Raw genomic sequence first — 24,084 nt, 5'->3', positions numbered from 1 at the left:
ACTAGGAGCACTAATCTCAGTGATTGTCTATTATGTTAATAACGAAATTACTTTTAGGTAGAGCCCAATACCTAATGTCAAAGTGAAAATATAATTTTATATAATTAGGGAGTAGCCACATCATCCTTATTTGTATAAAATTATATATTAATTACAATTCACCTTAATGGACATAACTTGTAATTAATTATATAGGTATAATAATTTTACCCCACAGGGATTTTATTATATTTGTATAATTAATTAGGATAATATGTTAAATTAAGTTCTCTTAATTTACCCCACAGGGAGTTATGGGGATTTAATTTAATAGTGTTATCACAAATTTAATAAAGATAGATAATAAACTTCATTTTCCTAAACTAATTGTTTAATTAAATCTATCATAAAGTTCATATAATTTTTATTAAATTTAAAATTTAGCCCACAGGCAATTTTGGATTTAATAAAATTTTAATCTTCAGTTTATACTTTGGTGTCAAGTGAACCACATAATTTTAAATAATTAGGGAGTAGAACATTAATTAAGTATAGGTTTTTTCACCAATAATATTCATTAGGCAACATTGAGAAACATAAAGATATAAAAGAAATTTTAGTGATGAATATATTTTCAAAATAAGTAACCAATCATATTTTTTTAATAATACATTATTCAAAAAGGAAAATGTCTCAGCTCTAATTTTTACAACATAGTTTCTAAAATTGATTTACCAATCGACTATTACGTGGAGCCCACGAATGGCAAAGAAGACATGTAATTGGAGGCAAATCTTCCGGACGAGAATCGGACCGAGTTATCGACCTTTAGAACTCGGTCCCCGAACCGAGCCGACTCAGTACCCTTATCTTTCCTTAACGCCACCACCAAATTATCTTCCCGGGCCTCTTTTTCCTGCCCGACTTTCTCCTTAATCTCACGAATCAGATCCCAAAAGCTTTCACTTAAGTCCTTCTTCACCAAATTAGACGATAATTGAAGCCTCTCTCTGCAATTTTCCAATCTCCTAAAAGCACACATCAACTCGACCGAGTCGACAAAGCTCAAACAACTCAGTCTCTCACCAAACTCAGTGACTCGGATCGACACCTCGTTTACAACCGACAAATAATCCTGACCCACCAATCCCCTAATATCGCCCACCAATCTGTTACCGTTCAAACTCATATCCAACTCGGGCTGCGCGCAGATCCGTTCTAACAAACTCGCCAGCGACTCAATCTCCTTAATCAAATCACTGGTCCAACACGCCGAAACTCGCTCCTCCTCCGTGGCGGAAGACGACGACCCGAGAAAGAATCCGAGGACCCGGGAAGTGGAAAGTAGGTTCTCGATGTACTCAGCGTACCAGCGGACCCACGTGGATAGCTGCCAGGTCACGTGACTAGAGTTGTCCCTGAATCTTGAGAGGTTGAGATAGTTCCGACCACCGTGGAGGGGGAAAACGGAGAGCTGGTCTTGGAGAATGAAGGTACCGAATTTTACAATGTGGTGGACGGCCACCAGGCACTTGAGAGCCACGGATGCGTCTCCCGTGTTCTGGAGCCGATCCATCAGGATCTCCACGGCCGCTGATGCGGTGGCGCGTGAGGAGTGACCGAATGCTAGTACTGCCGCTAAGTGCTTGGGGTTCGGCGGCGCGTGGAGGTTGTGCGTCGTGGCTCTTAGTAGGGAGAGAGTATTGGGTCGAGAGAAAATCGCGGCTTTGCTTTGTGATGCTTTGTCCTTGATTGCTCCCACGAGGTCCCGCAGCTTCGTTCCGCGCCGCCCCATGATATTGAGTTGGAAGAAAAAACAAAGCTTTTTTTTTTTTTTGGAAAGAACACAGATATGTATATAGGTGGTTGTTATTATATATGTTAGCTTCAATTATTTCCGATAGAGAGGAATTTATACATAAATATAAGACAATATATCGTTGAGGTTTTATATATTTCTTTAATATACCATAGATGGAATGGAAGAAAATGGTGAAAATCGGAAAAACTACACTTTTTAGGGACCAGACTCATCACCACACCCCACGTATAAGTGAAACGTAATTTAAATAAACCTAGGAGATTGACAATTTGTTGGCTTTGGTAACAATTAATGTGCCTTTGGAATTAAATTAATATATATTTAGGATGTGACCTCAGTAGTGTTGTAAATGGCTTGACTTTTTAAACAAGATAAGATATTTTTTTTGATATGTTTGAAGACTCCATTTGCACAATTGTTATGGGTATTCTACGTACATTGTACTATCATCCCATGTACGTTTGGTTTCTTACAAATTTACAATGCACAGAGAGTACCATATTTTAAATCAATAATGAGATAATTTGGCTACCGATTGTTTTTAGTAATTATCAATACAGCATATCCATGACAACAATCTTCTCATCGAAAAAAGTATTTATTGCTATAATCATACATTTATTATAATTAGAATCAGAATAATAAATAAGAGAAATGAATTAATTTAAAATAAAAAATAATGGGAAAATGTTATAAATATTAATAATTATGTAGATGTCCAAATTTTTTATTTATTACCATTAATTGTAATCAACATTCATCTTTTCTTAGTTTCCCTTTTTTTTAGTTTCTTAATATCTCACTCTTGTATTTGTATAAATAGGGTTCACTCCATTGGAATAAACAACTCAGAAATTCTCATTCACTTTCTCTTTCTCTCTTCATCTTCTTCTTCTTTCTTCTCATCTATTCTATATTATATTATATTATTTTATAACACGTTATCAGCACGAATCTCTGCCCAAGCTTCAACTATGAGTCTCTGCCTAAGACCCAATGTAAGTATTTTGTTAAAGTTCTTGAATTGTTTCAAAGTCACGATACACTAAATATATATTTATATATATACTCATCTGACTGAAACAATTTCAAGAATCTTTTTTTTTTATTTTATTTTTATCTATATATCTATATATATATATGCTTTTATAGGTTTATTATTGATTTCATATATATATATATATTATGTTCTTATCATTCATAATATTTACAATATATGTGTGCCTATATGATAGAGAAAATCTATATAAATTATACATATATCCAGAAGATTATGTATCATCGATAAAATATTGCATATATCCTAAAGATTATGCATTATCGATAAAATACTGCATATATCCTGAAGATTATGCATCATCGATAAAAAAATATTGCATATATCCTGAAGATTATGCATCATCGATAAAAAAATATTGCATATATCCTGAAGATTATGCATCCTCGATAAAATATTGCATATATCGTGATGATTATGCGTCCTCAATAAAATCTTGCATATATCCTGAAGATTATGCAAACGTAATATTCATTATATAGTTGATGGATATATAATGAAAGAGATGAACACATATTTATATATATGTTCTTGTATAATTTGAGGACAATGAAAAGTAATCTAATATCGATATAGATTTTGACAAACATTTCCTAAAGTAAATGTTTTATATTTATCGAAGAAAAAAATGATTGTATTTATGTGAATACAACTAAAGAATCATTAAAAATGATTATTATTGATGCAATTTTATAGTGGGTTTTGAATACCTAAAAAGAATGTTAAGAAAATTGCATTGAAACATCAAAGTATAAGAATAACAATGAGCATGACTAATATTATTTAAATACACGAGGCATGTATTTATTGTTCATCATTCCCTGCAGAGAATGATACGAATTGAAGTCAATTACTTTTAAAGATTCCTCGTATTAGTCATGTTATTATACATTGTTATTACTTGCAATGTTGGAAATTATTGAATCTAACATATATTAAAGATTAAATTTTGCATACATCTTGGAGACTATGCAAAAATTGCATTCATATATTCTTTGAAATATCGTAAAAGAAATTGTTGAATAATTTCTTATATTTTTATGGATAAACAAGTAATAAATTTTTAAGAAATTTATAATAATGTTCTACTTGTTCAACATCATTCCCCGAAGTGAATGTAATGATTTTAAATAATCAATGACATTATTTACTACTCAAATATTTCCAGAAGAAATTGGAAACAACCAAAAGATGAAATACCACACACAATCAAAGTGCATGAAATCTATATATCATGTGTGGGATTGAATAATAGTAGTCGCGTACCTGTAGTACGGACACACTTATAATCAAGATAAAAATATATTTGATTATTGAATAAGTGTGAATTGTACAAATTGACTGTACATTTAGAATACTTAAATATCATTCCCTGAAGAGAATGAATAGACATGAAATTCTATTTCAAATAATATAGATTTCACATATATTGGTAATTCCAGAAGCACATTAATATATGCATATTTTATTATTTATTGAAATCAATAGTTTCAAACTATTGTTAGTACAAGATATGTATATATATAGTTACTATATAATTCAATTTGCATATTCCCAAATGTGGATATATAATTTACTAATATTTGTTAGTGATCCAATATAATCAAAGTGATAAAGAATCACAAAATGATTATTTGAAAAGCTTCCTGAAGAAGTCTTACATATAATTGCTACTTGGAGTAGTAAAATATATTTGTATGTACCTAGATGTATAACTTTTATCTAGTTATGAAAGTGATAAGAAATAACTTATTATATGTACTTATTGTACATTTAAATATATAATATATCAAGTCATGATAATTAGACTAATGAATAGTCTATTAATAAATTAGACGACTTGTTAAAAAGATACCAGGAAAAATGAATGATATATTACGGTTATATCTATTTGACAATTACAATAACATGATGAAGTTGTCATGTATTTTTTAAAATTATACACATTATTGAATTGCTGATAGTGATTCCTAAAGAAATATAAAGTTTGATAAACATAATAGTGACTCCTGAAGAGTGTATATGTTTTGGAGAATAATATAATTATATTATTCGTGTAAATAAAAATGAAACTTGTAATGATTATGTTGTAATGAATTTACATTACCTTTTGAAAGTTTCATTGAAATACAAATTATAGTGAACCTGAAGTTCATGAATTGAATTTTTTGATATGATTAATCATATGCAATAAATTGTCAAAGAATTTGACTAAATTTTGTTGAACAACCAGAAGATTCTTCTCATTGTTAATAAGGCTCAAAAGAAGAATGTGCATATATTTGCACATAGAAAATATTTAAATTATATTTCTTTAACAGTCTTGAGCCATTATTAGATTTTTATTGCATAGTTTCTTATCGATGTGATAAGATTATATAATCATCCATTTACAAAATGTGTAAATTTATGTATTTCTAATTATACACGTATGACTCATTCTTAGAAATGAATTAAGTTCATAAGGATTGAACTTGAAACTGAAGTTTATTGAACCTGAAGTTCAATGTCATATAGTATATATGAGTTTAAACAAATATTGATTCATTGTGATATACTGAAATCCCTACAGGTATATTAATATTATTAAATATCACAATTTTTAAAAATTCTCTCGATCAGGGGGAGAGAAGCAGTTGGGATCGATGATAATTTTTGAAATATGATCCTTGCACAAAGTATATAAGAACAATATAGTTCAAAATGATATATACCAACTGCAAATCAATATTATTCAAAGTTGAGATAGAATGAGTTGAAAACGCCTGAAGCGTAAATGAACAATGTAGAAATTATTAATAAATGTTCATTTGATTTACCCTGAAGTTGTTAAATCTAGAGGTACTCATGGAGATACCTTAATGTTATAAAGTATTAAAATGATAACCGTGATGAAAACGGTACTTGAAGAGACTCCCAAGAGAAGTTAGACATAACACATTTGATCATAATTGAATCCCTGAAGTGATTCTATATAGGTACCTATAAATTAAAGAGATCTCTATAAGTTATGTCAATATGGGAGGAAATTATCATATAATTTTTGTCGACAATAAATATTGAATGTGTGCATATGCAATAAACTAACATGAGATAGCAAGGATCATGGTATTAGATTTGTCGAGAATCATCGACATATATTTTGTTTTTGGCCAAAATATTATGACGCAGTCCAGGCAAGTTTACTCACATAAAGTGAAGTAAGACCTGTAGGGTATGCAAATAAATATTTCTAATGAGAAATTTACATATATGTATTTGTACATAATGAATTGTTGTACAAAGTTTGCATAGACATGAGATTGATTGAAGTAAGGCTTAAATATTGAGAAAATATAATCATGATTTGATTATAGCCTGGAATATATTTTATGAAGATTTATAAGTGTCACATAAATATTGCAACAAAAGATTATTTATTTGGAGCTCTTAATATAGTGAGAATTTGAAATAAGCCTTATCTAAAAATTCTAGAAGAATTTAATACATGTCTTAAGTGATATAAATTCTAAGTCGCGCGCACTATATGACAAAGATCTTTGTATGAAATAAAGACATGTAAGTAAATTATTGTTTGAAAAATACGTATGGTTATCTATGCAGTATAAATACGTAAATTATACGTTGTGATAGACTCTTGAGGAGTTTTTGATTAATTGCAAAACAAACTTTTATTTCTTTTGTATATCGAGAAATATTAAATGTATAAAGTTTGTTCATTAGTATTGAAGTCCTGAAGTACTTCATATGTATTAAGAATTATAGATATATGATCATTTGATATGAAAATTAAGATTATACAATAAGATGGAACAAATATATGGTCTTGGAGTACCATCATTGTTACAAACGAAAATTTATATTATCATTAATGTGTTATGTTCATATCCACTTGAAATGTTAAATTTTAGTATGAACAAGATTGTATATACACATGAATGATACAATTAGTTAGATAAAGATTAATGTTCCACGAACCCCTCATCTATAATTTAGAAGTCCATACATACTCTAAAAGAGTTATAGAAAATATATGATCAAAGATTGTATATGGTAATATTTTAAAAGTGATAAAAATTATCTTATGAGATCTATTATCACCAAAAGAATTATGGATCATATGTGCATGAGGGGGAGACATATTCATGTTGCACTCTTTTTCCCTTAGCTCAGGTTTTGTCCCACTGAGTTTTCCTGACAAGGTTTTTAACGAGGCAACTTGCAAATAGTTATGAATAAGAATATATATATTGTACTCTTTTTTTCCTTAGCTCAGATTTTGTCCCACTGGGTTTTTCTGGCAAGGTTTTTAACGAGGCAATTATAAATCATGTTAACATACTTGCATTTTATGAAGCAAGTAGAAAATGTGTGTGAGTGAGATCATTGACATAGCATATTCGGGAAACATATGGATTGCACTCAATAAAGAAGTATCAACCCAAGCAATTCTCTATGGATAATACTGCTTGCATCGCTCAACTAAAAAGAGGGTACATTGAAGGAGATAGAGTTAGAACACATTTCACCAAATTCTTCTTTATACGGTTTAAGAAAATGCATATTGGTGTTCAACATATTCAATCAAGTGTCAATCTTGCAAACTTATTCACAAAGTTATTACCTACATCAATATTTGAGAAGACGGCATACAAGATCGAAATTCATCGATTAGAAGATATCCACAAATGGCTAAATGAGGGGGAGTTAGTTTACACTATACTCTTTTTCCTTTGATCAAGTTTTCAGCAAGATTTTTAATAAGACAGTTATCATGGACATCCAAGGGGGAGTGTTATAAATATTAATAATTATGTGGATGTCCAAATCTTTTATTTATTACCATTAATTGTAATCAACATTCATCTTTTCTTAGTTTCCCTTTTTCTTAGTTTCTTAATATCTCACTCTTGTATTTGTATAAATAGGGGTTCACCCCATTGGAATAAACAACTCAGAAATTCTCATTCACTTTCTCTTTCTCTCTTCATCTTCTTCTTCTTTCTTCTCATCTATTCTATATTATATTATATTATTTTATAACAGAAACAACTTTTTATTATATTGTTTATTAAATTGTCTGTAAAAAAAATTAAAAGCATATTATTTTCTTTACATACTTAGGAAAAGTAATCAGAATGTTTTAATTTGATAAAATTGTCATTATTAGAACATGTAATTATAATATGTTTATTGATTTTTAAAAGTATATTTGTCTTTTTTATTTTTAATTAATAAAATTAAAATTAAAATAAATTCAGTTAGGAAAAAGAAAGGTATTCTCTATAAAAATAGGGGAGAATCTTTTCCTTTGTTTTTTCCTTAATTTGTGTGTGCTCCACTACTTTCTCCCTTTCCAAAATTTAGTAAACAATTGTATGAAGTCAATATCATACCATTAATTCTCATTCCCTTTAAGTAAACATGCCATGGGGAAAAGGAGGGGGTTTTAGGAGGAGGGAGTGTTTGCTCCCCCTATTTCTCATCTCTTTCTTGCAAATGATAGGATACTTTTTTGTTTTGCTGATCATAACTCTTGTGAAGTTTTGAACAGTACCCTCCGTACTTATTTTAAAGCTTTTGCTCAAGTTATTAATTTTATTAAGTCTTTTATTTCATTTTCTCCTAATACTCAGGATAATATTCGAGATATATTTTTTTCGTACCTTTGATCTTGAAAATATGCCTTTCATAACCAAATACCTTGGTCTACCCAATGTCTCTCTAGGTCTAAGTATCACGCTTTTACCTTCCTTAAAGATAAAGTTTTGTCCATCATCCATTCATTGCATCATAAATGTTTCTTGGCTAGTAAAGAAATTTCGATCAAAGTTTTTCTTCAAGCTATTCATTCTTATGCGATGATTTATTTTCGTTTGCCCACCAGGATTTTGCAAAGAAATTGAATCTATTACGTCTAGATTTTGGTGGGGGTCCTCGTTTGATACTCGAAAAGTTTATTGAAAAAATTGAAGAACCATTTGTCAATCTAAATATGTGGGAGGATTAGGGTTCATATCCTTAGTCATCTTTAATCAAGTTATGCTTGCAAACAAGTTAAGAGAATCTTTAATTGTTTGAAATCTTTACTCAGCTTAACACTTAAAGTTCGATATTTTCCTAACTCTTCAATTCTTGATGCTACCAATGGCCATAGTCCTTTCTCTTAAAGAAACATTTTATGGGGCAGAAATTTATTAAAAAGAGGTCTTATAAGGAAAGTGTGGACTGGTAATGATATTAACATTTTGGATGATCATTGACTTCCTAGTTTTAGATTTAAATCCTACTCCTTGTTGCATTCAACCCATCGCATACTTTGTCTTTTTTTCATTACTCCTTCTGGTTCTTAGGATATTGATAAGCTTCGGTACTATTTTAATGATAATGTCATTGATAATATTCTGGATGTTTCCATTTCTAGTAATAAACGGGATGATTTAGGGTGGGGTAATGATATTTCTAAAGTAAGGCACCACCCAGAGCCTCCATCATCCTCGCGATATCTCATTCCACCTAGCCATAAATGTCTCAACATCAATCATTTAAAGTTTAAGTTTAGAAAGAATGCATAAGTGCATTTAGCAAATCAAAGTTTTCAAACCCACTGTTATAAATAGGCGATAAACAACCTTTGTTTGAAGAACTAGAGGTTAGAAACCATGGTGACGGGCATGAAAATGGTGCTGAATAGCATACTTAAAGGAAAAACTTATGCCTCGCCAACAGAAAATGATAATAGAGAAGGCAATCAACCATGCATGTTAATGAGCGGAATACAATATTCTCTACTGGTGGTTACCCGCAAGGTCGGCGAAAGAAAGACATATCACTAAATGGGCACCCTACAGGTCTGCTAAGATATCCCAAGCTGACCCTCCCTTAGAGGAACGCGTTGGTGGGAACACCCCATGGTTGTAAGGAGGAACTTCATCCAAGAGGTTTTATGCTAGAGGGAACCTCGCTTATGGCTCTCTCTTCAGTGGGTGGCAAATGTAAGTCAATGTTGGTGAGAAGTCACACATTAATAAGATGAGAGAAGTACATGTAGCCCCCATTCCAACCCCAACGAGGATCTCAGTTCCATTCGTTAACCCCTAAGGGAAGGGGAGCAAAAGGATCAATGAGATAAAAGCGAAGATATACGACCTACGACAAAAGATAGTTGCTCCCTCGAATGGAGACTTGGATGATGATGAGTTTCAAACAAGATACATGCAGAACCACTTCCACCCAACTTCAAGGAGCCACAAATGAAACTATACGATGGCACAACCAATCTGAAGTACCACCGTGGTACTTTTAATGTGCTGATGAAGATGAAGAAAGTTCTCAGTAAGGCTAGATGCCAATGCTTCCTGGTCACGTTGAAAGGAGCTGCATAAATGGTTCAAGAGGCTATTATTAGGGACTATCGCATTGTGGAAGCAACTTTTGGAAGAGTTCGTCCGACAACATCAAGCAACATATGACTATATCATGTCCATCGCAAGTATCACTAATGTGAGGCAAAGCTAACAAAAAATCTTGCGAAGCTACATTCAATGCTTCAATGCTAAACCTACCAAGGTCAGGAAGGTTTCTAAACATGAACTCAAGATTGCCATAGCTGTAGGAGTTCTCCCCAATGGCAGGTTATGGGAGAACATGCTAAAGAGAGAATTGATTTATCTAGATGACTTCTATGATAGAAAAAAGAAGTATATCCATGTAGAAGAAGGAAATGCATGATTAAAGAAAAGTATGAGTGAATACTCCTTAGAAAACTCATCATATCCTTACTGGGTTTGTTATTCAATACACCTTAATGCTTGTGAGCAAATGTACTCAAGTGGCACCTTCACCCCTCCACCCATAGATATCAAGTATCTAAGAAGATTTATTGTGGTCAAACTATCTTATTTAGCTTGAACGACCAAAGAAGACTCTGTATTTGGCCTTATGTAAAAGTAATGATTCTATTTTCCTTTAACGTGGCATTAAATTAAAGAGGGCATATAAATATGACCTCTAGTAGTGGCAAGGGTAGATACTTATGAGATTATTTTTATCAATGAAGTGTTGAATGTTCATCATTTATCTGATGTTTGTCATTCTACACCTGCCCATTTAACTTGTTTTCTATACTTGGCCTTTCAAATTTCCAAAGTAAATAAAATATAGGAACAATAAAAAGTACAAGTAGTTGCTAATTTAAGTAACTACCTCGCATACAAAAAAGAAAAAATACTCTTCAAGAATGTAAGAATTGACTACTCTTGTAGTCCAAGAAAGTAACAGCAAGAAGCACCAGAACCACCTCATGGAAATAAGCCTAGAACAACTTGAGTCAACTAGCCAAAAATGATCTTGAAGAGATGCTTGAAAAATCTTACTATGCATAAAAACAAGAATGACACTTCTTGAACAAAAGTTATAAGCAAATAAGAGGATGAATATCCCACATGGATGATATGTCCTTAGCCATACCAATAAATAATAGGATGACTGGTCAATAGGGTCAATACGTCCTTAGCTCTCAGGCACACACAAATGCTCAAAACAAAAATAAAGGACCACCGACGCCTGAAGGGTTAATGGCTCCTTATGTGCTCAGAAGGGTTCTCATAATTAAAACAACTTGCAAAAGAAAATTTATCACTAAGAGAGAACTCATGAAAGAGTCCTCAAGAAAAGAGGATTCGTAAGGGAGCAGCCACGTGAAAAAGAAGTTGAGGAAGCCCAATTAGCTTAACACTCACTAAAAGTGCCACGTGTCCTTAAAGAAGTCAAGCAACTAACACTCCCTCGCCTAAGAGATATCATATATCAAAAAGAGGTTGAGAAGGCTTAAGGAGCTAAAAATCCTTCACTCAAAAGAGAGATACATATTGTAAAATTATCATTATAGGAGAAAGGGACTCATGAACGAGTCGTCAAAGGAATAAATAAAATATGGAAAGGGTAATATCTGACGGAGAGAACCCATAGGATGACTCTCATCAAACAATAAGAAAAAAATGTAGTTCTCCAATAATAGTCTACAAGAACACTTGGAAGAATTCTTATAAACTAGTGGGCAAGTGATAACCCCAAAATTTCACAAAGTATAATCTTAGAGTTATTATTAAAATACGAAGTAAAATATTATGGCAACTAAAGTGGGTCCCAAGAGGTAACTACCCCTATATAGCTCTCTCCATTTTCTCTATTTCTCTCTTATTGGCACCTCCAATCCCCTTGGCACCACCAACCACTTTCCTCTCTTCCCTTCTCTTCTCTCTTTCTCTCTCCTTGGAAACTCGAATCCCATCGGCACCAAGGACCATTTCTCTTCCTTTCTCTCTCCTTGGTACCCCAACCCCCTTGGTGCCACCAACCGCTTTCCTCTCTTCTCTTCTCTTCTCTTCTCTCTTTCTCTCTCGTTGGCGCCTCCAACTCCCTTGGCACAAAGGACCACATCTCTCTCTCTCTCTCTCTCTCTCTCTCTCTCTCTCTCTCTCTCTCTCTCTCTCTCTCTCTCTCTCTCTCTCTCTCTCTCTCTCTCTCTCCTTGGCACCACCAACCCCTTTGGCACCAAGGGCCACTTCCCTTCTCTCTCTCTCTCTACTTCTGTCTATATCTCTCTTTCTCTCTCTATCTCTCTCTATCTATCTATCTATCATTGGCGCCAACGACCACTTCTCTTCCTTTCTTTCCTCATTTATTTTCCCCACTTTTCTTCTCTCATTGGCGCCAAGGAAGTCTTCACCCTGAGAAGGCTTGAATCACCTTTTTTCCCTTCATTTTTTCACTGAATAGAATAACAAGGAGAAAGTCTAGGTACCAAGTGGCAATGAAGCAAGGGTGCCAAAAGGCAAAAGGAATGTACTTTGGAGTGTGTTGTGTACCAGCCTAACCTCTGCACTGGACAAGTAGTGGTGACAGAACTGTGTACAAGGGAACCAACCGCCAAGACCATCAAGTACTCTGACAGCCACAACCTCTGCAACTACTACCCCTACCACAACTCTGACATCTGAGGGTTAGTAGGTGTACCATTTACCGATCGTCCCTAAGGACCACAGACAACAATTTGTAACACAATGCTAGTAGAGTCTCATTATAAATAGCCCTCACCTTCATTGAGGGCTATTTATAAATAGAACCAGTAACCGTAACAGTAACTACATAAATAGAACCAGTGACGGACCCACTTGTATTAATGTGGGGTTTATAGCCTCCAATAGCTAACAAAAATATTACCTTTTAAAAAATTAAATGTAATTTTTTTAGTTTGATAATTATAGGCTAAAATAATAGAAAAGCGCCCACAAAATTAAATAAATCTAATAAGAGTGATTATAATATAGGTATAAATATTTTTAATGATAAATAAACCTCCCACAAAGTAAAAATTCTAAGTCTGTCACTGAAAAGAACTACTATTTTTATCTCAAGTATTTCATGAAAGTTTCTTAAGTGTTATTCTCCTCAGTTTAGATTATTATTTTCATTTTCCAGCTCAATCATTATCAATATGTAATACAAAGAAAATTTTAAAAATTAACTATATAATGTATGAAAAAAAAATGTAGTGAATTATTTACTGTTAAACCCATCTCAATATTTTAGCAATATTAAAAATCAGCATTTACACATTATGTGATTACTTTCTTAAACAATTGGCTAGAGTTAAAAAAAAAAAAAAAAAAAAAAAAGAATTACTCTATATATTATTTTTTTTAATTTTTTTTTTTAAATTTACGGTTTGGGTTTTTAAAGTGGTTGCCGCGCTAGTTGCAATAGGGGTTTTTATACGATTTTTTGTTGCAATTTAGGTTGCAGCGCTAGTTGCAATAAGAGTTTGTATGTAGAATTTCGTAAAAATACAAAGAAAATTATTTTAAAGTGTAAAAATAAAAAAACCAAAAAAAAAAAAAAAGAAGAAGAAGAAGAAGTTACAATAGTTTAATTTACGAGTGTGTGCTGGTCATTCTTATTTTGTAGTATGTGAATGGAGGCATGTGTTTCATATATAATTCATTACTAACACAATTAAATATGTAGTATGATCCTTCCAAATTGGCCACTAAAGAGAACCAATAATAGTTGTAAATAAACCTTAGGTACAACCGTAGAAGTAGGCCAAGCAGAAGAGCCTCATTCATTGACTTTTTCTTTAATTGATTTATTTACTTATTAATTATTTTCCTTAAATAATTAATTTATAATCATACAAAAGTATAATATATAATTAATTATATTAATCACTTAACCGGAAGTATCCGCTAAGCATCTCAAATTGTAATTATAAAATACAGGTGCATGTCTTTATTATATCAAAATATGAAAGTCAAGTCCTTTTCACATTACAATCAATCCCCCTTGAACATGAAGTTAAGTTGGAAAGAGAGAGAAATATGAAGAGGCTAATAGTATAAGTGTGAAATTAGTGATCACATTTTCTATTTTAATATTAATAATACTCATTGCAACGAGCTGTTGGTAGGTACATGGTGCGTGTGTATAGGAGACAGTAGAGTAATATTATTTAGTACCATGCAATATGCATGTCATATTTAAATCACTTCATAAATATGTTAATTGGTCATTTATTTGTTTTGCGTGCCTATGTAGTTTTACTCATCATAATTTCTAACTAGCTAACTGAAAAAGAAAGAGACTGAATTTAGGTAGTGACACTAATTTGAGCAACACTATTTCACATTTTAAAATGTTCAACATTACATTAATATGATACTTTACAATTAATTAACACTTTCTCATATTATTTATTAAACCAAAATATATGTGGAACTCAATATTAAAATACCCAATTAACAGTTTGCTACATATTTGGCTAAGGTGACTGTTAACAAGCATATTTCTCTTACTTAAGTTCTAAAGGTAGTGATGATGTGTGGTTCCATGGTCCTTTTGGTAAAACGGTGTTACAAAAGTGAAGTTTAATTTATATCAAAAAAATGTATGTGCCACGAAAATAAATATAAAGGGCCCAAATTATTATATTTTTTTTCTAAGTAAAATTATATCTAATATTGAGTTGAATCAAGGAGATGGTAATACAGCCGAGGAATTTCATAACCAGGAAAAAATGCTGAAAAGCTATCTTGTTCAAAGGAGTAAGGTCACTTGGTTGAATCAAGGAGATGGTAATACAGCCTATTTTTATGCTTGTATTAAGAAAAGGAGGGAGGAGAATAGGATAGCTAGCTTTGTCAATAGCCATGGAATAATTGTTGAGAATTACACTGAAGTGGTGGCGCATTTTCTTGAGCACTTTAAAGGTTATATGGGGAGTTCTAGTACGGTAACCAGGAGGATGGAAGGCGATTGCATAGAGATGGGCAATCGGTTGTCTTTGGATCAACAACTCAAGCTTATTCATCCTTTTTCCAACAGAGAGATAAAGGAGGCTTTGTTTAGTATCCCGAGCACGAAAAGTCCAGGGCCTGATGGATATAACTCTGAATTCTTCAAGGTAATGTGGCGAGATATTGGAGCAGAGGTGTGTAAAGCTATAAAAGAGTTTTTCCTTCAGGGAAAGATCCCAGCTCAGTTTAATGAAACTGTTATTACCTTGATCCCAAAGGTGGAGAACCCTATGAGAGCGGTTGATTACAGGCCGATAGCTTGCTGTTCTACTCTGTACAAATGTATTACCAAGCTCATGAGTAAGCGTTTAGCAGAAGTTCTTCCGTGGTTGGTTCATCAAAATCAGGGGGCGTTTATAAAGAAGAGATCTATTGCCCACAATATTCTCATTCTCCAGGATTTAATCAAGAACTATGGTAGGAAAATTGTCTCTCCTAGATGCGCTATTAAAATAGATCTCAGTAAAGCCTATGATACGGTGGATTGGGGATTTGTGGAGGAGTTGCTTGTTGGTCTGAACTTTCCTTCCAAGTTTGTTCAATGGATAATGGTGTGTTTAAAGGGCACTTCTTATACGATAATGCTGAATGGTCGGTTGCATGGAAAATTCCAGGGGAAGAAAGGTCTTAGACAAGGAGACCCGATGTCTCCTCTCCTGTTTGTTCTTATAATGGAATATCTTACTCGACGGCTGAAGAAGGAATCAACTGAGACGACCTTTCGGTTTCATCCTATGTGTAAAGATCTTAAGATGGTGAGCCTCTGCTTTGCGGATGACCTTATTCTGTTTAGTAAGGGTTCTCCAAGGGCGGTCCATCATCTAAAGATTGCTTTGGAAAGCTTTTCTGAGGTAACAGGCTTATTCCCTAATAAAGATAAATCTCTTGTTTACTTTGGAGGAGTGTCTTTAGGTGATAAACAGGTGATCTTAGAAGATTTGCATATGGGAGAGGGGTCTTTTCCTCTCAAATATCTTGGGGTTCCGTTAAGACCAACAAAATGGCGAAGAGAAGATTGTGAGACTATCATTAAAAAGGTCAAATTGAGGCTAGCAACTTGGGCAACTAGGCACTTATCTTATGCTGGGCGAGCTCAGTTAATCCACTCAGTCTTGCTTGGTCTCCGTAATTACTGGATGAGCATTTTTATCCTTCCTCAAAGTGTTATTAAAGAGGTTGAGAAGCTTTGTAGAGGTTTCTTATGGGGTTTCAAAGGAGAGAAGAGTAAAATACATTTGGCTTCCTGGGATTTTGTTTGCTTGCCAAAACCGTTCGGTGGCTTAGGTTTCAGGAATGGGCCGTCTTGGAATAAAGCCATCTTGGGGAAATTTATTTGGGCAATAATGGATAAACATGATATCCTTTGGGTTAAATGGGTAAACAACATATATATGAAAGGGAGTGACTTTTGGGAGTATGAATTAAAAGGAGATGTTAGTTGGTATTGGAGGAAGTTGAGCCACATGAGGAAGAGATATTCGAAGATGAGTTTCATGGCTGCTGTCAAGAAGGGAAAGTTTATTGCAGCTAGGCTTTATATGGGGTCTATTCAAAGGGACATAGATAGCTTTTACAAGTCGATTTGGAGCTTTGCTTCCATTCCTAAGCATCGCTTCATTTTGTGGCAGGTTGTTCATGGCAATTTACTTACTAGAGATAACTTTGTTAAATTTCAGATTCATCTAGATTCTTGTATCTGTCCGGTGTGTGGCTTGGAAGAAGAAAGCCATAGCCATCTGTTCTTCAATTGCAGGCTGTCAAGAGAGGTGCTTCAGCAGGTTTTTTACTGGTGTGGGGCTGATCTTTGGCCTTTGGATTTTCTTAGATGGAAGGTGTGGCTGGCCAATTTGAAGGCTAGTGTGAAGGTTCTTATTACTGCTGCCACAATATATATGTTGTGGAATAATAGGAACTCTTGTGTGCATAATAATAGTTGTTATACTAAGATGAAAATTGTAAATAGTATAAAAGATATAGTTATGCATAGATTGTATAGTTTAAAGCATAGGAGGAAGATACAAACTGAAAAAGCCTTGATTATGAGGCTTATTGGTTAGTGTTGGCTGCTGGTTTTTGAGCAGGTGGTGTGGGAGCCGGTTGGTTGTGGCTGTGCTTTGTTTGGTTCAGTTTTGATTAATGAATTTTCTTCTTTAGTCAAAAAAAAAATTATATCTAATTCTCGTAAAAAAAAATTGTTATTCTCCCATAAAGGTCTACAAGCCAAGAGTAATTTGAAGACATCTAAATTAACAAGAAAGGCTTTGACCAAGATACGAGAATACCAAACGAGGTTAAGACCCTCATGACGGATTACATGGTACCCTGCTCGAGTGCCGTATGGAGAAAAAGTACCATGGGAGCATTGATTATTCCCTGTCAGTGCTCGCAACCTAGGGTTTCAGTCCTAGGTTTGGCCTCTTCATGAATCTGAGGTAGGGTTGTTGTTCCAAAACCCTAATCCAAGAAGAGATCTAACATTTACATGACTTATTAAGGTGTAAGAATACCAAGGCTTGAACATAAAGTAAAAATTACATAAGGAATAGTCCCCAAGGGTGTTACACGAGCCTTGTCTCAATGGTGTGGCACTGCTCGTGTAAACACATGACCACTGCCACACCATTGTGCCAGTGCTCGCCCAAGAAGATTACAAAGGAGGAAAGTGGTGAAATGAGTTTTTCCAACATCAAGTGACACTTGACAAATGAAAGAATCCACCAAAAGGTGAATTAGTGTCATACACGACCAGTGCCATTCCCCAATGGCACTGCTCGTGTAAGGTATAAAACAAAGGTCTCGTAGGGTATCCAAGCTCAAAACTCAAGAAAATTCTTACCAGCCCTCAAAAGACTTGCCAAACACAACTCAAGGTGTTGGGAGACAAGTATCACACGATCATTGCCGCGGAGAAATGGCAAGGCTCGCCCCAAGAAAGGTTTTCACGAGCGGTGGTATTTCCATATCGCTCAACTCGACACCCTTCAGTATATTGGCCATAACTCACTTAATTCTTTCGAAATGACGCGGTTCATGTGGCAATGGAACGCTCTTTTGAAGACAGAATTAAGCTTGTCTAATAGACTACTCAAGATTTCAATGTTTTCAACCCCAAAATTGGGTAACAAGTTAAGGCTTCATGGCAATGCTTGCGAATTGAAGGGTTTCACCAAAGAGGAGCCTCATGGGACTTGAAACACGAGCAGAGCAACTTTCCTAGTCCCAAGGCTTGCCCAAATGAGCCCCTACACGAGTTATGACATGTCCCATACCATTCTCAAAAGGGAGAATGTCATCAACACATGTTCAACTTGTATTTTAGAAGAGGGGCTTCTAGAGACATTTAAATGCCTCTATGAATAGTTAGATATTTATGGATATTTGTTTTAAATGTAATTTACAGCCATTATTTATGGAAAGAATGCAAAATCTTTGTAATTTTCTCCCAGATTATGGGGGAAGAAAAAGGAAACCCTAGGCCTATATAAGCTTAACCATTAAACCTAGGGAAGGAACCTTCTTTTTACCGCTTCTTTGATGTCATACTCTCTTTCTGGCCTTCTCCACTCAACCTTTGAGGTATGATCCAATTGTTTATTAGTCTTTCTCTCGAATTTTTTTTCATGCAAGCATAATTTTTTAGAAGTCTCATCATTACATCCATGAACATTAGTAATTTTCTCACCAAAAGTGAACCGTGTTCATTGAGATTTTCTTCCAAAAACAAATATTTAGACACCACAATATAGATTTCACCAAGAAATCTACATCGTAATTTACTCAAGCACACTTTTGTGAATCTAATTCTGGTGTTCTTGGGTCCTATTAATTAAATTAAAAGTAGACGTAGTTTCATTACTATCGCGATATGAGGAGTGAACTACTATAAATCTCAATGTCACTTTTACTATAAACATGCTTGGCCGAGTGGCCTCTTGAATGTTCATGGTCGAGTGACACTACTATGTACATGGTCGAGCAACTTCTCTAATGCATGGACGAGTGACGTCTCTAATGCATGGCCAAGTGACTTTTCTATTGCATACATGTCGAGTGACATGTTGAGAAGCATGGACAAGTGACTTCTGTAATGCATGGTAGAGTGACTTCTCCATTGCATGCATGCCGAGTGACATGTTGAGAAGCATGGTCTAGTGCATGTTGAGAAGCATGGTCGAGTGACATCTCTAATGCATGGTCGAATGACTTCTCCATTGCATGCATGTCGAGTGATATTTCTTCCTCACATGTTCGAGTGACGTCAAGCCATCCTTGGTTGAGTGACCTTTGTGTTCTCATGGCTGAGTGACATTTCTTCCTCACATGGTTGAGTGACTACTTCAATCCATACTTGGTCGAGTGACCTTGATCTTCACATGGCTGAGTGACCATGGCTCTTCAGCATGCATGGTCGAGTGCCATCAACCCTACTTGGCTGAGTGGCTCCAAAGCTAGGGCCTCGTTGAGTGGCCTCTAGATACATGCGTTGACCTGATCATTCCTTAACCGAATTTTTAAGTTGCTTTCTTTCATTTCTCGAGACTAATCATTGTCTAATCTCGAGAATCAACCTTGTTAATTTTCAGAGTTAAAACTTGTCCCTAGTCTATAAGAACTCTTTTATGTGTTCTTGTAGACTAAATTCAGCAAGCGCCGTCCCTTCTGCTTGATTCTACAGTTGTCTCTTTAGGGGCTTGCGCCTTGAGATCTTTTGTTTGAGGGAGTCTTCTTCCACTTGGGCTTTCTCAACCTCTTTTCTAATGTAACCTTATTCTAAAAGGAGTATAAACTCTTTGAGCTGTCTCGACCTTTTACCAAATACTTATAGAATGTTTAGGGAGCTGTTTAGCCTCTTGGGCCGCACTCAACCTTTTTTGGGTTATTGTATGTTAAGAAAGTTGTTTAACCTCTTGGGTCCTGCTTAACCTTTTTTAAGATTCAACATTTTATTGAGGGAGATTATGGCCCTTAGGCAATGCTAGACCTCTTACATTGCATTTGTGGCGCATAAAGTGCGTTTTAAATGCTAGAAGATTGGTACTCCTTGGATATAAGGGAGCTTATGGTTGTTAGGTGGCGCTCAACCTTTTTTAAGATTTAAGATTTTATTGAAGGAGCTTGTGGTGCTTAGGCGGTGCTTGATCCCTTACATTGCATTCGAGGCACTTAAAGTGCGTGGTGAATGTTAGAAGATCAATGCACCTTTTAGAGAAGCGTCCCTCTTAGAGTCGTATCCAATGCCTCTTTTATTCCACTACTTCATTCACTTTGACAATCTCGATTGACAAGTATAGCGAGCAAGTCAAGCAAACATGTGGAGAATGATAACTGCCATATGTGAGGTGAAAACTTAATATTTTGACTGATAAGGCAGACATGTGATTGCCCGAATACATATGCCCTCATTATTTTTATACAATGTGCTAAACGTGAACTTGCCATTTCTAGGAATATTTTCCTGTATAGTGAAACTTCACTTTGAGGAACAACTTGGATATCTAATTTTTACGGGTTGTAGAGCAAAGGCTTTCCTTGAATGTATCAGCCTATAATTGTTGGGGGCATCATCTAATAGACCCTGTAGGGATCTGACGAGCTTCCCGAAGAACACTTGTTGGTATCCGTTTCCAAGACTATGTTTCCTTCCTCCACACAGATGTAATTCTTTGCTATCTCATAAAAGTCTTTAATGCCAAGTAATTCCCTTTTCAGCATATTCCCCCATAGTCCACTTCCAGGGCGTACTCCAACGACTATGGTGAACTTGAGTTCATCTTCAAACATCTTCCCCACTTTGGTGACTTCGGCGTTGAAGTGCTGGATGTAGCTTCACAAGATTTCTTGTTCCCCTTGCTTCATTTTGGTGATACTTGTTACATGCTGATGAGTGCACATTTGTACACTCATTCTTAGTCAATTATTAGATAGATTAGTATTTATTTTTGTATAGATTTAATGTGTTTTCTCCAAGTGTATAGGTTTGTGCTGAAAAGACATTTTGTGATGACTGAGATCTTTGAGCTAATTTTTGACAATGATTTCATCATTTTTTGAAGAGCTTATGAAACCCAAAATGATAGAACTCGTTCTCAGCTTTCCAAAACATGTTAAATCATCTCATTTAGAGTCCAAGCGCAAAAGTTACGCATGATTTACTGAGCAAGGTCGAAGCAAAAAAATTGGTGCTGTGCGCTATACCGCAGGGGGTTCTATAGCGCAGGGGGTGTGCGCTATAGCGCAGGGGGTCTGCGCTATAGTGCCTGGCTAGAAAATAAAAAAAAAATTTACAAAAAAAGAAGATAATTTTAGCATGTGGGTATTTCAGGATTTTTGTTGGCATATATAAAGAATGATGTAAATCATATTGAAAAATGACGACGAGAGAGAGAGAGAGAGAGAGAGAGAGAGAGAGAGAGAGAGAGAGAGAGAGAGAGAGAGAGAGAGAGAGAGAGAGAGAGAGAGAGAGAGAGAGAGAGAGAGAGAGAGAGAGAGAGAGAGAGAGAGAGAGAGAGAGAGAGAGAGAGAGAGAGAGAGAGAGAGAGAGAGAGGCAACTTTAAGATTAGAAAATACATTTAAAAACAATAGAAAAGTAATTCGAAGCAATCATCATCAACTTTCATCATTAAGAGTTCTTTTTTTTCTTCTTCTCTATACTTTGTTTAGTTATTTAATTATGAACGTGATTATTGTGGTTATTATGTTTGTGATTATGAACTAAACACTCATTCTAGAGTGTTGATGGATCTATTTTAGAGTATGAATTTAAGTATTTAGATTATTCCCATATTTTTTCTTGTTATTTGTTTATGCAATTTTGTGCTAATTATCATCTTCTTAATGCTTGATCACCATTAATTAGTATAGAGATTCTAGGTCTTACACTTGGGAGAGGTAATTTAAAATCAAACTTAAAATTACATGACATAGGAAAAGTGTGAGATTGAGAGATTCCACTAATTCTATGAGAGTTTCATTTAAATAGAATCATATTACTTTATGAGTGCTTATTTGATTACCATTGAATAGAGTTATCATGTTAGTTAATTTAAGTTAGATCTATCTGTTGGAAATTATTTTACCAGGATCTTAGATCTACTCACAAGTATGTTTATTAACATCCTAAATATGAACTTTCTAAAACGATGAAATAAACACATATAAAGTTTAAGAAACCTTACATTGGGTGCAGCGGAATAATATGACTCCTTCCGTTCAGATATTTTACCCTTGATTCCTTTCTGTAGCAGAGCATTATCAATATCTGAACCTGGATCTCTTTCTCTGAATCTTTGATGCTGAAACTCCTTTGCTAATGATCTTTCTTCACGATCTTCCTCACTATGATTGAGGTATCACTTGCTGTGTGTGGGCACTACTCATACACTAAGGATTTCGAAATTCAAGAGGGAAGAGAAAGAAGAAGTGGCAGCTAAAGATAGGGAGAGAGAAAGGCTCAGGTTTTTCTCTGAAGGAAAAATAGAAAATTTAAGTGTGTTTTTCCTGAAGCCTTCACCATCTATTTATAGCATTCCACTAGGGTTAGGTTTGAATTATTTGGCATTAAAATAATGAAAATATCAGAGGGAAAACCCTACAAAAGTGGCCGGCCATGCAAGGTGGATTTGGGCCTCACTTTTTGTAATTTTGCAGTTTTATCTTTTCTGCATCTGATTTTCTCAAAAACGCCAATTTTCTAATTCAACCATTTAAATGCCAATTCTAACTATTTAATAACTATAAATAATTATTAAATAATATTGTCATTTATCATATTTATTAATTGAACCATACAAAGTATCATAATTAACAAATATGCCCCTAAAACTCTTTCTTTACAATTTCGCCCTTACTTAGTGAAAAATTCACAAATAGACATAGTCTAATTTGAGAATTATAATTGATTAATCAAAACCAATTACATGAGTCTTACAAGCAATATTATCTCAACTAGTGGGGGGACCATGGGTCTATATAACCGAGCTTCCAATAAGTAGATCAAGAATTTATTACTAAAATTCACTAACTTATTAATTCTTCGTTGAATCCACGCATAGAACTTAGAATTGCACTCTTAGTATATAGAATGCTCTATATGTTCCACCATATAGACACATCATTAGTTATCCATTGTTATAATCCTAATGTGATCAATGATCCTCTATATGAATGATCTACACTGTAAAGGGATTAGATTACCGTAACACCCTACTATGTATTTTATCCTTAAACACTTGACCCCGTATAAATGATATTTCAACTTATGTGAAATGAGATCTCCACCATTTATGTTCGTTTGGTCAAGCTCGAAGGAGATCATCCTTTGCTTACTATTCGCCAGATAGAAGCTATAGATTCCATGTTTATGATAGCGCTCCCACTCAATTGCACTACCGTGTTCCCAAAATGTACGTATCATCCTGACCTAAAAGTAGGCTTAACTAACAAATCAAAGAACACGAATAGCCTTTCAAGATTGAGCCTAATCATAATAGGATTAAGATCATTTGATCTAGGATCAACTAGGCGATATTGACTTGAATAGATTTTACGGTAATTTAATTAAATCTAAGTCAAAGTTCAATATCGGTCCCTTCCGATGCATACTCCATGCATCCAACCTGAGCTTTACTTTAACCAGTGTTCTGGAAAGAACATAGTATTTCTCCAAATACAAGTAAACTCTTGTTGTAGATTATCATATCAGTAAAACCCTGTGTCTGATAAATCTAGGAAACTTTATTCACATAGTCATGTTTACTTTCCAATGTGTTGACGGCACAATAAACAGGATCAAGTATGTGAAAACGGTTTCAGATGAATCTATACATTATGTACATATAATCATGAAATAAATCATGTGAACCATGCAACA

General features: G+C 34.4%; 1 protein-coding gene across 1 annotated transcript; it reads right to left on the bottom strand.

Moving 5' to 3' along the window:
* Window positions 1-593: 593 nt before the first annotated feature.
* On the bottom strand, window positions 594-2,325 carry LOC115714883 (putative clathrin assembly protein At4g40080). The gene has a single exon (XM_030643644.2). The coding sequence runs from the start codon at window positions 1,772-1,774 to the stop codon at window positions 725-727; it is 1,050 nt and encodes a 349-aa protein (XP_030499504.2). The 5' UTR covers window positions 1,775-2,325; the 3' UTR covers window positions 594-724.
* Window positions 2,326-24,084: the final 21,759 nt, after the last annotated feature.

The sequence above is a fragment of the Cannabis sativa genome, chromosome 4 (assembly GCF_029168945.1).
Source record: "Cannabis sativa cultivar Pink pepper isolate KNU-18-1 chromosome 4, ASM2916894v1, whole genome shotgun sequence".
Lineage (NCBI taxonomy): Eukaryota > Viridiplantae > Streptophyta > Magnoliopsida > Rosales > Cannabaceae > Cannabis > Cannabis sativa.
Note: the sequence above shows the minus strand (reverse complement) of the source record. Positions and strands in the feature narration are given on the sequence as shown.